Source organism: Protopterus annectens, chromosome 4.part1 (genome assembly GCF_019279795.1).
Source record: "Protopterus annectens isolate FY-2018-M chromosome 4.part1, PAN1.0, whole genome shotgun sequence".
In the NCBI taxonomy this organism is placed as follows: domain Eukaryota; kingdom Metazoa; phylum Chordata; order Ceratodontiformes; family Protopteridae; genus Protopterus; species Protopterus annectens.
This window is the reverse complement of record NC_056734.1, coordinates 770,962,347-770,978,780: the sequence shown is the minus strand read 5'-3', so window position 1 is coordinate 770,978,780 and position 16,434 is coordinate 770,962,347. Positions and strand designations below refer to the sequence as shown.

Below are 16,434 nucleotides of genomic sequence, written 5' to 3'. Positions count from 1 at the left end.
ATTCCGGTATTTCTGTCTCAGCATTATGGTCTTCAGCCTTGCGGTAAGTCGATCTACTGAAGTAGATCCATATATATATATATACATATATATATATATATATATATATATATATATATATATATATATATATATATATATATATATATATATACATACATACATACATACATACATAGCTATAGCTATATATATATATATATATATATATATATATATATATATATATATATATATATATATATATATATATATATATATATATATATATATATATATACACACACACACACACACACACACACACACACACACACACACACACACACACACACACTGTGATTAGATACTGTGATAATATTGTATGAGATTAAAATATAAAGGTGTTTTTGCTTGTTCACCTTTAATCTCTGGCAGGTGATTACTAGTTGCATAATATTCATCAGTGTATAACAATTATTAATTTAGATATTTTGACAGACTATAGTTATTGAGTTAATTTACATATGTTCCTTGCTGTTATAAGCTCTGACTTTAATACAACCCAAGAAATGAAAAAGTGGTTGCTGGAGAATGAACAAAGGTATATTCTGCCACTCACCATACACCAATAGTTTTAAAGTATGTCTTGTAAACATAAGATGCATAAACACGTCTTATGAAGCACCAAATATAATTGGTCTCAAGTTAAGGTGTTATGATATTTTCAACAAAACATTAGGTGCAACAAAAGGCAGCCATCTGTCTTAAAACATGTTAGCTAAATGCTTAGCTTGCTGTTACACATTACCTGTCGGGGTGTTCGTTCAGATTTGCTTCTACACCATTCCCAGTCTGAAAGTTCTGGTTTGCGGTTCTCTTCATGGGAAAGCCTCCTTTCCAGGCTATTAAAAAGGGTCGCTTTGTCCAAGAATTTTGCCTCTTCCTTACCCACTGTTTTACTTTTCCTTTCAGAATGCGTACATCCAGTGCCTTTCTCTGTTGTGGTGTCATGGTTGATCTCCTTGCAATTTTTTTTAATGCTTTTGTTATGCTTCAGAGAGCTGTCCCGGGTATTTGTGGTGCTGAAATCTAACTTGGAACTGTTTGCAGTTTTATTGCTTTCCACCGGAGGTGCTCTTAGGTTTACAGATTCCGAATTAATCAGATTATGGCAGGATGTGGACTCTTGAGTAGTGCAGTGATTAGCCTGTGATATTTTGTAAATGTATCCTTGCTGGAATGAAAGGTTGAATTCAAACCCCTTTCTTTTAGCTGAATAATGAAAAAAAAAACATTATTTGAGTTGTGGCTTGACAACACAGTTCGGTCTTTTAAAACTGTATAGTACAAATAAAATAGAATCAGGAGTTTGTCACTTAGTAGTCAAATCAAAGATTTTCAATACATAAGGTACTGAAAGTATGCTAATCTCAGAACCATCATAGTTTCTTATGTACAATATGTTATGAAAACAATGTAACTGAGATAGAATATTAACCTGAGTTGAAAGCTTTGGCTGACCTGTGTGCTAATAACTTTGCAATATATTACAAGGCAGCAAACTAACATAAAAATCTTTTTTTAGAAATGCAACACTATATATATATATATATATATATATATATATATATATATATATATATGAAAATGACAACTTATGTTTTTCACCTAACAGTATGAGTCTTAAAAATTCTCCTCTTAAAAAAAAAAAAGCTCATATGGGCTAAAGTGGGAAATTAATGGATAAGAGCTCTTCATATTATATATACTTTTTTACATGGCTGTGATAAGATACTGGAGAATGTGTCTACTTAGGAAACTGTTTTGTTTGTTTACATAGGGAAATGTTTATTAAATGTCAGAAATAGATAACTATCTGATCTGGCTTCATTACTCCATGAGGCTTATTATTTGCAGTTTTGACTGTAATAGAATATTACAGCATCAAAGAAGATACAGCATATTGTCCACATATGTACGGATCAGAATATATATATATATATATATATATATATATATATATATATATATATATATATAAATAGTGTTGGATTTCTAAAAAAGATTTTTATGTTAATTAACAGAAATGTTAAAGTAAAATATATGAAAGTGAAGTGACATGTATAACATATTGCTGTCTTACTGATAAAGGAGTAACACAGAAGGATATAATTTGATGGTAGACAAGTATAACTTGTTTATACTAGTGTTCATACTTCCCTATGAGGTAAACTGTGAAACTTATTAAACCAACAACATTTTAGTTTTTCTTGTCATTATATGAGTTATCTTGCATTTTTCCCACCCATTCATAAACTCAATTACACTTTTGATCTACTGTCTCTTTCACATAGTTGTTTCAGTCATTTGCCACCCTTTTTGTCAAATAATTCCTCCTCATATTACCCCAGTTTGTCCATCTTATAACTTTAAACCATGATCCCTTCCTCACATTACTTTTTATTCTAAAATGTGGTACCAGTTTCACCTTCAGGTGTTCAAAACTATTTTTGCCATATCTTCTTCTGATGTCTTTCAGATTGCATATATTAACCTTTTGAAATTTCTACTTGCAGGACTTCTAGTATAATATATCAAAATAGATTTGTCAACCACATATGAACTACCTCTGTCCAGTCTATCTATTGACTACTGAGGCCTCTAATAGTGCATATAGTACTTCAGAAAGGTCTTACCAGCTGACCATATAGGACATAATAACTTCTTGTGTTCTAATGCTGATGTCCCTTGAGGTATTTTAGTTTTCGTCTAGGTATCTTTGAACTGGTCTTTTATTGCTTCTTACATTAGGTAATCTAAGGCTACTCTACCACCCTTTGTTCAGATGTTGTCACTATTATTTTTCTCTATTTCTGTGTAGCTTCTGGGATTATTTGCATCAGGTCTAAGCTACTGTCTGTAAGAGCATTCCTACAGTCTTGCCAAGACTCTTTTGATATTTTCTATAAGTTTATATGTTTCAGATCATTTTATCACTTTGTTTCATTGGTAAACATACACAAATTTCCTTCCAGACCTTTTACAATGTGACTTTAAAAAAAAAAAATCCTCATGCCACTGTTGGCAGTCCTCTGGGCCCACATGGGAATAAGTACACACACACACACACACACACACACACACACACACACACACACACACACACACACACACACACACACACACACACACACACACACACACACACACACACACACACACACTGATGTCACTTCAGGAACCCAGTAAGGGGCCAGTTTGAAAACTTACAGATGATAAAGTTAAATAACTTAATATTAATGACTGTCAGGGAAGTCCTCTGATATCTATATGAATGTATCCCTTGTCAGAGAAGGTAAGCTGATAAAAGATCCTAGTTAAGAGGCTTAATAGGGATAAAAACTGATGGGAAGACTTGAATAGTTGTCATATACAAGAGGAAGCAATGAGTAGGATCAGAAATCAATGTACTGTTTTGGCTGCTGGTCAACTCCTCTATGCCTTCACCGTCCACAAACTATGGAACTCATTTCTGCCTTCTATAAGAAACACAGGCAGCACCACCACATTCAAACAAATGCTGAAAAATCATCTCAACTCTTCCTGGCTATGTTCCTGCTCTATAACCTAACCTCTTCACTCTCCTTATATGATTACTAAACTCCTATGTCTTTTGCTACTAGTGACTGATGATATTTTCTCCATATTTATTTTTAGCTTCACTTGTTGATTCTGGTATAATAATAGTGATCTCTGTTTATACCACTCTGATTGAATTAATTGAATTCTGCTTTAATGTATATTTTCTGTATATATTACTGTAATCAAACAAACTAGATTCCTGCTTTTATGTATATATTCTGTATATGTTACTATATTTACTATCTGTAACACTGTTTCTGATTCTGTACTAATTAATGTTTATATTTTTTCTGTATCTCGTTGGAACTTTTCTCCCCAGGCCTCTGAAAATGGGCTGTTTTATTCCCAGTGGACTTATCCCGGTAAACAAATGCAATAAATAAATAAATAAATAAATACAGAAATAAGCTGGTAAAGTGAAACAAAATTAGCTAAGTTAGAATACACAGAATATAAAATGATAAAAAAATGGTGTTCTCTTGGTTTGTGATAGTGCGACTACAGTGTTCTTAACAGGCTGCCTGGGTCACCGTCCGAGGATATAAAGTTGCAACTACAACCAAAGTGACTAACTTTCAGTTAATAATCTCAAATCTGCAGCCAGCCAGATTGGTCAGAGGATGAAGGGGCAGTTCCCACTGAGTCTCCTACAAGGAGAATGTAATCACACATGCACACCTGAGAGGTCACATCTGAATGCACAATTTCCATGGGGGACTCCAGAGGAACTGTCTGTAGTACATTACTTGTAGGGAGCATGGCAGTCTTGTTGCTTACATTCCTTGTGAAAGAAAGGGAAGGCCCATCACAAATATGCTGTTTGCACACCCACGTTGTTGGGTATCCTCATTGCATACCCAGTCACTTGGAGCACATAAGTGAGTGAGTGTGTGCTTGTGTGTGTGTGCGCGTGTGTGTGTGTGTGTGTGTGTGTGTGTGTGTGTGTGTGTGTGTGTGTGTGTGTGTGTGTGTGTGTGAGAGAGAGAGAGAGAGAGAGAGAGAGATAGACATGTAACTAAAATACCAGTACATCATTGAAGGATCATTAGCATATATCTCAAAGACTTCCACTACAGGAGAGTTAAAGTATTATACAGTGAAGACTCTAGCTTGTAAGGGTCTTTCTTTCAGTTTTTACTGAATTACTGAATGGCTTCTGTGTGTGACCTTTTTACCTTTTTTTTTTTTTTTTAATATCTATAGCTATCTGTTTGTTTGTGTCTTTCAGCTTTTCCCGGTTAGGGGTCGCCACAGTGGAACTCCGGTCTGCTAATGATTGGTAGTGGATTTTTACGTACTGGGTTACCAACCCTGATGCGCAACCTTCAACAAAGGCACGCCCCATTCATGTATGCCTCCACACAGAAGATGCTCTAACTGAGAATTGAACGGGGCAATATCTTGCTATGAGGCGACAACACTACCGCAGCACCACCACCGCAGTTATATATATATATATATATATATATATATATATATATATATATGTGTGTGTGTGTGTGTGTGTGTGTGTGTGTGAGTGCACGTGTGTGTGCGTGTATGTATGTGTGTGTACATGGGTCTATGTCAGAGTTTTCAAAAATTCAAAATTTATATAGTCAAGACCATATGATTGCATTTCCAAAAACTGTAACATCAAAAAAGAAAAAAAAAAACACAAACACACGCACACACACACACACACACACACACACACACACACACACACACACACACACACCAAAATCTCCCTTTTTGTGTTTTTGCAAGGGGAGGCAAGCCCCCTTGCACCCCCCATGTAGGGAGTTGCACCACCACATCCTCTGCAAATTAAATATATCAATTATGAGATCACACTACACTGAGGAAAAGGGTCAATTTCCTGATCCGCACTGTACTGCAATCTCCATTCAAAAACTTTGAATTTTGAAAAGCTCGGTCATGTGTGTGTGTGTGTGTGTGTGTGTGTGTGTGTGTGTGTGTGTGTGTGTACACACACACACACACACATATATATATATATATATATATATATATATATATATGTATATATAGATATAGATATATATGTATTCAAGCAATAACAGATATTGAAGACATCTTATATCCTATAAGGTATTAAAGTGTATTGTCACACTTAAGTGACTTACCTGTTCCATGACAGTATTTAGTGTATAAAGTGCTGATAAGGATTTTCATCCTATCAATAAAAATTTGCAGTCTCCTTTATGAGTAAAAATATCCTTCATAACATTATTTTTCCATATCTAATGTCACTGAGGATTAATGGTAATTTTTAAATTTTGAGATGTGTCCATTGACTTTAATGGATGCATGCTGTGCATTTTAATTATATATCCTTTAAAGACTATGGACTTCTGCTTAATACGACGTCACCAAGGGGAAACACTCAATTTATTTGAGCCATGTTTTTAATAAGAAGTTTAGTTTTTATTAAACAATGGTTCAAATAAATGCAGCTAGACTACAGCAAAAATTGATTTTGGCCCTTAATTCATCAGATGCCAAAATGCAGTATTAAAGTATGACAATGCACTTTCATCGCTGGGAATGGCAATTCATAAGCTAAGATGCATAGCAAACCTTTCCCCCCATACTATAATTATAAGAGTTTATAAGTATGAAACAATGCCATGGTTGCAGGGAAAAGCATTAGACTCTGTTGTTTGTTACATTTAATCTTGACAGCTTTATTCCCATTTCTTATAATAATGCCACAAGTTGTCAGTTTCCATCTCAGATAAGGAGAAACCTATTTTATTCCAAGACATAGATTTATATATAATGAAATACAACATATGGATGAAATGCAGACTTAAGGCATGCCAAAGTAAGCCAGTCTTTAGTAAAATCCTCTACATTAAAAGGTTATGGAACATCTACAAATTATTATGAATATTCACTGCAGTTCTAAAGCATGTGTGTCGTCAATGCATATAGATAACTGCATACTTGTTTATTACCAGGGGCTTGGCCTGGGGCCGCAGTCCCTTGTGAAATTAAAACTGCATCACAGTTACGCTAATAAAATTATAAATTAAACATCTGTTTACAAATAAAGTCTTTTATATTTTTATTTTATGAGAATGCCTGATTATTTTACACTATGTGCATTTTTTCATTCATACCTTCCTTAAAATATGTCAGATATTCGTAGGATGTGCCTTTCTGCATGGATCACAAAATGACACACTACTGCTGTTGATGTTTATTCTTGAATAAGTTCCTTTATGAGAGGTGGTACAAGTGCTTCCTTCCCACTAGCTGATTCAGAAGACACAGTGTACAAGCTTTGCCTTTGTCTGCAGTCAGTAATCCAGCCACAAGCCAGATGAATCTAGTGCGCAGACAAGACAAACACTGGAGATAATGCAGGTGTCAACAAGGTTAAAAAAAAAACATTTTATATGAAGTGTTCTTGAAACCAGTGACATTCTGTGGCATCCTGAAGCAAATTACTTTTATATTTAAGGAAGGGAGCCCTGTCTCTCAAGATAGAATCTATGCAAAACACGATTTTAGTGATTACATTTAATTCAGTTCACATCTGGGTTTCTCTTATTGGGAAAGGCAGTAAAGGACAATGATATTCAATAAGCACAGGCATGTGTGTGTGTGTGTGTGTGTGTGTGTGTGTGTGTGTGTGTGTGTGTGTGTGTATGTATGAGTGCATTTGTTTATCTGTCTGTCTGTCTGATTGGAAGTGGTAAAATCAGGTAGCCAACAAACTGCTGTCTCATCTCCAGAAGGGAGTGTGGGGTGTACCCACTACAGACATGGCCCAAGGCAATGCTGAGAGGTACAACATGCTTTAGTGGCAGACTAATCATCACATGAGGGTTGGCAGTCCTGAAGGAATATGTGGGTATGAGTACAAACATTCAGAAAGAGTTTCAAGACTGTACTTTTAAGGGATGCCAAGGGGACAGTAAATAAATACAACAGAACTGTTGACTTCCCAGTGTAGTTCCTTGACATGTTGCCATCAGTATGGCTGCACATCATGACACGATAAATAGTGACAAAGACTTAGGGGGTGCAGTTACTTCAACACGTTAGGCTATGGAAAAAAAATAAACAGGTAGGTAAGCATCAAGATATAGTTTAAACATTACGAGAATAAATAATAAGGGTGAAAAATGAAAGCCTAGAATCACCAAATGCACACACACACACACACACACACACACACACACACACACACACACACACATTTTACATATATATATATATATATATATATATATATATATATATATACACACACACACACACACACACACACACACACACACACACACACACACACACACACACACACACAGAAAAAAATAACAAAAAACAGTGTTATCTCTTGTTTTTTCTAATGAGCAACCTGAAAAGTGTTTGTTATGTAGGGCTGAGGGCTCTGCTTCTCATGAGGAATGATAATGTTTACAGTTTTAGATTTTACACAATCTTTAACAAATGATAACCTTCTATCCCTCTCTTATAATCAAGTAAATTTATATTTCCCTCTTCTTTGTCTAAGTTTTGCATCCTTGTCGTGCATAATTCTCAATATGTGCATTTTCACAAAAGTTACTTTGTTACCAACCATGGAAGAAACAACACTCCATGTTCGAACCATTATCTTTTATCAGTAGCTACATTCTATAACTAAAATGCTACTCTATGCATTTTATTCACTGTGTACCAGTTTATCATTTTGTGCGTGTGTGAACATGTGTGTACGTGTGTGGGCTCACTTTATTTTTTCAAGCTGAACCTGAAATGGGTAACCATGAATCAGTGTTCTAATACAGTTAGCAATTTTAAATGAATGAATGGATAAATAATTTCCTGAAATATTACCTGTATATCTGAATGTCTGTACATTTGTAAAAAGTGTACATTTTTGTGCTTTGTTGTAAGATACTGCTAGTGTCTCTAATTTATGATCTAAATGGATGCACGACAAACTTTTCGCAAACTTAGTTTGGAAGAGAATGTAAATGTGAAAAAAGGTGAAAGCAGGTGGTTAGGGAAATATAACTGTTATTTTCTTTGTCAGTCACTTACCAGGAGTGTAACTACAAACTTCCCTTTTCTACTTGCAGATTCATAGGGTTCGTAACATGCAACTATGTATAACAAATGTTGCTCTTGCCATGCTTTTTGTATCTATGCCTAATTTTCACCCGTTGCCCAAGCTATAAAGACAAAATATGACTGTTGATAGTTATATCACTAAACAACAGATGTACCGGTAACATATTGAAGGCATTAGTTTAGATATTTTATTCAGATTATTACGGTCCTAGTAAGTAATAATGTTTCTTAGATGCTTAGAGGAAAAAGGTTACTTCATTGAGTACAAACACAGAATGAGTATGACAGTTATGCATGGCTGCTTGTCGGTCACAACGTTTATATGCCTTTCCTTTCTTTTCATTACTATGAAACTGCTATTGAGTGGCGGATTCAAAGGCATAACAGATGCACAGCTCTCTGGGAACCATATATGTACACTGGAGGCCTTCTGTGAATGAAAAGACTCTCTCTTTAACAAATCACCATCTGTAATAAAATAATGTTGAAACTCAGTATTATTATTAATATGTGGCATACTTCTAAGGTTTGCTATCAAATGACTGAAAACCAAAAGACTGAAAATTCACAATAAATACATTTTTAATGCAAGAGGCAAGCCCCCCTGCTCCCCTCATGTGGGGGGGGGGCTGCACCTCCACACCCCCTGCTAACTTTATATATACACCAACTCCAAGATCACACAATGGTGGAGAAAGAACACATTCCATCATTCAGTATTTTGAATCTCAGTCTTTTTGGGATTCAATCTTTTGGTTTTCAGGCATTTGATAGTAAACCTACTTCTAAACTATGTGGGATTTTGTGTGTGTATATGGGCAATTAGATGCATGAGAGTGTTATAGATTAGTACTAGGCTAACTGCCCTTGTGGGTCATTTTTAACCCTAGCCAGTTATCCCATGTGAGAATCAAACCCTCTACCTTGTGTCTGTAAGGTAAACACTTTAGCCATTATGCCAGCCTTCCATTTGCATGCCATATTCGGGTATAGTTTTGACAAACTGGTCAAATGTGAGCTGAATTTCAACTCAGCATTTCCTATTTATTAAATTTTAATAGGAAATAAGTGCTAGTGTGGTTTTTGCTTGTGCTTTGGCAGTGACTCAAACAATTTGGGTTTTATTTTTTCTTTGCAGTTGTGCAACCACAAATTTGGAATATAAAAGTAAGAGGGCATAGGGGAGCCACAGATGGGTCTTGCCCCCTGCAAAACAATGCTTGTTATAATTTTTTTCTTTAATGAGCTGAAATTTTGTCCAGCTGCTTTCATCTGACAGAAACTTTGGGTACTTGAGGTTCTATGAAAAGTAGTGTAAACTCTGTGCATACACTTATGTGTGTTTACCTGCATATTTTGTATGCATGTGCATGTGTAAATGTGTGTTAAATGCATGCATGCATGTATGTATACAAATGTGTGTGTGTGTGTGTGTGTGTGTGTGTGTGTGTGTGTGTGTGTGTGTGTGTGTGTGTATGTGTATGTACTCTCATTTCAAATCAGTGTCATGATGTACCATAGTTTCTGTGCCAGTAAAATTCAAACAAATATAAAATGAGTGCTAACATGCATAAGTGGTAAATCTATTCACAAAGAAAACAACTAAATAAAACATACTGTATTTTTCTCATAATTAATTAATCAGTATGCCTGACTATTCTGCATCAGGAATGTTTTTTTTTTCATCCCATACTCATTTACAGCATGCCCACTACTCTCAGACCATGTCTGTCTGCAAGATTTAAAGCATGCATGAATCATAAAAAGGCACACTGCTGCTAAACTCTATTCTTGCTATGAGTGTTTAACAGATTGTATTAGCAAGTGGTACAAGTGCTTACCTCCAGCTGATTCAGAAGACACTGTGTGCACATTTTGTCTACAGTTAATAATACAGCCACAAGGCAGATGAAGCCAGTGTTCAGACAAGACAAACACTGGGGTCAGCGCAGGAGCCAATAAGGTCAGAAGAAAACTTAACATTTCAAAAGAAGTGCTCTTGAAACCTGTCACATGCTGCAGAGTCATTTGGATCTAGGAAACACAAAATTAGATATGTCAGCAGCACTGGACGCAAGGCATGAATAGATAATCTAATTTTGTATCCAGCAATAAACAATCAGATCCTAAGTCATGGCTCCAATGTATAATAATTAAAGAATGGTGAGGAATCATGCAGTAGCAAATCATTCTCTTGATTACATACAAAAAGGCAGATATTCCCTCTGGAAACTTTTGAATGCAAATACTGGTATTGCGTTAAAAAATATATTGTAAGGAATAAAAAAGTAATGCATTTTATATCACTTAAATATAATTATCTAACTTAATATCCAGTCAGTTGCATAAATACAATTTTCTCTCACTTTCTATATATGTGTGTATATGTACATATCTTTGTCTCTATACATGTACAGATATAGCTATATGTACATGTAAATATGTGTGTACGTGTGTGTGTGTGTGTGTATATATATATATATATATATATATATATATATATATATATATATATATATATGTATATATATGTATATATATATTTACAGACCTACATACACATGTATATACATATTACACACACTTATAAATGTATACACCCTCACATACAAACATATATGTGTACATTTATGCATTGTATATATGGATCATTTGTGTGTATTTTATATATGAATGTTTATATGTTGTGTTTGTTGTATATAGGCTGATAATATATTCAGAGAGAAACACATGAGAATATTACATTTCACTAAGCGGATAACTTATCATAACTCACATCCATAAAACCTATTCGGCCATAGTTAGTATTAAACAAAGTCAACACACACACACACACACACACACACACACACACACACACACACACACACACACACATATATGCAAACACTAATGAGAACATCACATTTCAGTAAACAGATAACTTACCATAATTGGCAACCATAAAACTAGTTTGGTCATAGCCAGTATTAAAGAGAATCGCTTCTGTGCAAAGACAACTGTAGGGTTTCTGCTGCTGTGTGAATCTAAAGGACTACAGCCTTGTCCTCCATCATCCTGACTGGTTTTAAAACCAGCATCCAAGCTTGGGCTTTTACTTATGGAATGACCCAAGGTTTTGTCTGAAGATTCTACTGGAGAGTGATATGATAGATTGCTAGCAAGAGTTCTTCCTTCCCACAAATAGTCACTCTTAATTTTCTGATAACTCGGATGAAAATATTGCTGATTTTCATCAGAGCATAGGAGCTGGTAAGTAAGAGGGACAGACAAAACTGCAAGAATACAAAAACAAAGTGAATAGATAACAACGAGAAACAAAACATATGAACTGGATGAGTCTACAAAACAGCCCCATGTAGTAGGGACATATGAACTCCAGCCACATAAAGGAAAAAGGCTTACTGCCAGACTAAATATCCAGATTGGGACTATTATTGCAGTCATTTTGAGTGGCTTATTTGTAGTTTGTAGTTGTCCATATTTTTTGGTGGTGTAAAAATTGTAAAGTACTATAAGTGATGCTTTGAGGTGACTTGAAATGCCCTGGACCATATAAAGCAATGCAGAGATAGCGCACAGTGGTGTGGTATGATGCTCTCTTGCCCACTGCATATACATGAAGCCAGAGACAGATATTACACTAAGCAAATCATCCATGGCCAGAGATGCCACAATCAAGGAAATAGGTGTCTTGTTTCTCATCCGGAGAAGTGAAACTAGAGAATACACACTTCCAAACAAAGTCACTAGTGTTATAAAGAAGGTGAGACATAAAAAGAGCACATTCACACTTCTCTGCCCAGTCTGCGTGTTCATTTCATCATTGTTGGCCATGTATGTGCCAGTCTTGTTAGAAGAAGTAAAAGACATTTTCCTTTTCAAAGAGGCTTTGGCAATTGTTTCTTTTCAGTCAGATATAAGCACAAGCTTCTGACAGGTTTGGAGTACATCATTCCGTGTTCTTAACTCTGCTTTTTCACCATGTCCTGTTAAAGAGATATTTTTTTCTTTATTTCCCTGAGGTTCAATGGCTTCAAAAAAAAAAAAAAAAAACTCTCACTATGCCTGCTGCTTGAAGAAGTCTCCCATTAATAATGTTTCCTACATCAGGTTCTTCCTATAACTCAGCCAAAAGCACTTCTCAAAAAGACGGAAGGTTACTGCCAAGAACGCAAAGCCCACCGAAAGAGAAATTTACTAGTTGAGAGAACCCAGCTGCCACTGAAAGAAATACTTTGCTTTAGCTCTCTGCAGTTCCTAAGTTCCTGTCGCAGTTCAGAGGGAGCTCACAGTCTTAGAGGGTTATTGCTTTTGCATCTGATAAAGACCCAGAAGAAAACACGCAAATGTACATATTTCTTGCTGAGAGCAAATTTCTGACACATCCAACATTTTACAGTTGGGAACCATCCATAGAAATCTAACTTAATGTGAGCTGATTTTAATTCAACAGAGGGTTAAAAATGAATGAAACACAGAACAGCTCAAAGCCTGCTATGAGATTCTGTATGCTTGACTAGAAGCCTTCACTGGAACCTGTGTTGTGTTACATACAGCGATTAGGTTCACTAGAATTTAAAGGCATAGACATCCACTTTTTTTTTTTATGACGGCTGTATATTGAGTTTAACTGTTTGGTGATTCTGACCTTAGTATTTGTTTTGTTTTGTTTTTCTGTAAGCAAGCATTTATCAAAATTAATTAAAACAACATTTTTGAATTTGAGTAAACATTTTGAATTTCCTCACTGTTTTATTGGAGGGAGTATTTTATACTACACGATTTTCCATGTTATCATCAATTCTGTTTTTAGGAGAGTTACCACGTGTCCGTCTTTACACAAGACATTTCCTATTTAGAGAGTTGTGTCCTGTGAGAAAACGTAAAAAATAGCAAATGTCCTGATATGTTTTTAGACAAAAGATATTTACTATGTTTTCACTAATAGCTGCATAAAATAATTACTTTGTAGAAGTAATTCAAATTCTATAAACATGAGATTTTATTTTGGCAAAAATACCCAAATTCCATCTATTGCTCTGGTTCTGGGTATAGTTTGTTCTGCAACATCTTATATTTCAATAAAATATGTCACACTTTTGACATTTGAAAACATCCTGAAAAATTGTAAAACGCATAAGTAAAAACAAAATTCATAAATATGCCTTACCCCCCAGAAAAATAAAAATTTAAACTGGAGCAGAAATTTTGCTGATGTTCTATGTGTCTCTTTCTTAATTTCTTCTCTACATACTACATGAAAACTGGAAGTAAATCATCTACGTACAGTGACTTGCTAACTAAAGAACCATGCTGAGCTAAGCTAAGAAATACACTGTACATTTATGGTTTAAACAGGTCTCTGTAATAGCTTTCTAACCAATATTTATCCAAATAAGTGACGTTAATTATACAGTATTGCACACATTCAATGCCTGCAACTGGTCATCTAGTAAGTAAGCTTTTTGTGTTGTTAAGCTGTGATAGAAGAACAAATGATTTCATGTGACTTAAGTTATTGATTGTTAAATATATATACAAGTATGTAAGACAGTACCTAATATTTTCCAACAAGAAAGAAGGTGAAAAAAATTACCAGCATGCTGCAAAACATTTTAATAAGTCATTGTGTGCTGATTGGTGTGTGTGTGTGTGTGTGTGTGTGTGTGTGTGTGTGTGTGTGTGTGTGTGTGTGTGTGTGTGCGTGTAAAGGTATCTGTGTGTAAGTGCATGTGTACGTATTTCTCATTACATTTATAGACAACACAAGTGCATGTGTTTGTATTTACATGAGTGTGCATGTTTCTATGTGCATGTACACATTTTTCTTTACATTTATAGGAGCCATCAGTATATACTGCCATGTCTTCTTGTGGCTTTATGACAGGGTTTTTAAGTAAAGTATAACTTAATAACAAATTAAATGACATACATTTGAAATTCAATTCTAGCATCCACCCAATCTCAAGGAATATGTGTTTCCTATTTTACGTACCTTGTGTGTAGATTCAGGGCCTTCTTTTCCAAAGTGGAGTAGTGGCATAATGTGGTCAGCTGGTTACATAAGAAAACCTATATTCAGAGTTACTAGGATTACAGACAAATGTCTGCAGAAGGAGGCCACTGTTCTATCAAGTCCATTACATTGATGAGAAGAATAATCAGTCCCTCATCCTTCATGTATTCCAGAAATCATATCAGAAGCTCATTTTATTTTCTTGCTCTCACATCTTCACTAGAAGACCATTATAGATATTTGTCAATCTTTTGGTGAAAAAATATGTCCATATGTGCCTCAGTGGTGGAGGAGATAAATAAAAGCCTTGTCTGTGGCCCAGGCTACTCAGTTTTAATTATCTGCTCATGCGCTTGATGGTGTGGCATGGGAGTATGGTTGTGTCATCCTGTGAGGAAGGGGGGAGGGGTTCCTACTGGCTCATGCTGCTGCTGCTGTTGTTGATCTGACTCCTGCCAGAGGCAGAGACATAGTCAAATCGGTGAGGGGCTGGTGCAGGGATGACATGGCTGTGACCATCTAAGGCAGTGACAATAACACTTGTCATCCAGATGAAGGAGTGCATGATAGAGGAACATGGGTGGTCTCTCCGGTGTCATAGGTGCCCATATTATCACCTACGGGGAGAGTTAGGGCCTTCATTGAAAACAGCAGTCATTGTTGGCATTTCAGTGACAGCACCAAACTCCCTGATGTTTTCCTAGATGATGGCCCATCCTGAATGGATCTAAAGACAGATCCCTTAATCTTAGGCAATAAATAATCTTGAATCTAATTTGGGGTGGCTCAATGGTCAGCAGACAGAGGGGAAAAGCACCTAGGGAAAATGTCCTTATATCCAGCTGAAGACATGTGCCTGACTGATTTCCATAAGCTCTCTTTTCAGCCCACTCTGTCAGGTAGGGTTGCCACCTTTTCAAAAGCCCACAGCAGGACATTTTTTAGTAGAAACATGAATTTTTGCAGGAGAAAATGTACCCATAGCCAATGCAAAGGACAGTGCTTCACTTTTTTTTGCCAAAAATAAGTGTCAGGTCTCCTGATTAGATTCACTCGATCCTTTACTAATTTGTCTGTCCATCTTGTATGTTGCTTTTCCCTTCCCACATCTAGTTTGTACATTCTTTCATTCATCCATTTTCATTCATAGTTTCATAGATAAGTATTAGGCTAGCTGCTGCTGTGGGCCATTTTAAGTCTAGCCAATTTCCCAAAGGTGAGAATCAAACTTTTTACCTTGGGTCTGTGATTTATATATTGTAACCATTATGCTACACCCTGATACCTACTTTATCCTAGTCAGGATTTGAGGAGCTGGATCATATTCCAGTACCAACAGGTATACAACAGACTACCATCCTGAATGGGATGCCAGTCCTTTACACACACACACACACACACACACACACACACACACACACACACACACACACACACACACACACACACACACACACACACACACAAACAAATGCGCAGAGGCACATACATGCACACCCACAACTCTCCACACACACACCCCCCACATGGACACAAACACTCTCTGAACACTTACCTGTAAACAATTTAGAGGCTCTCCTGCCACCTGTTGGTATGTGTTAAGAATGTGTGATTAAACTGTGGACCCCAGTAAAAACCTTAATAGTCACATAGAAGACATGCAGACTACATATGTTCATAGGTTCATAGGTTGGTACTAG

The 16,434-nt window shown here is 35.9% G+C and overlaps 1 protein-coding gene across 1 annotated transcript in view; it reads right to left on the bottom strand.

Moving 5' to 3' along the window:
* GPR149 (G protein-coupled receptor 149) overlaps positions 1-13,255 on the bottom strand; it is a 452,500-nt gene extending 439,245 nt beyond the window's left edge. The window contains exons 1-3 of the mRNA XM_044070515.1: positions 11,644-13,255; positions 10,557-10,749; positions 791-1,254 (exon numbers count right to left, since the gene is read on the bottom strand). Of these exons, the coding sequence (XP_043926450.1) occupies positions 791-1,254; positions 10,557-10,749; positions 11,644-12,588 (1,602 nt within the window). The 5' untranslated portion in view covers positions 12,589-13,255. The remainder of the gene's footprint in view (positions 1-790; positions 1,255-10,556; positions 10,750-11,643) is intronic.
* Between the last annotated feature and the right edge of the window lie 3,179 nt (positions 13,256-16,434).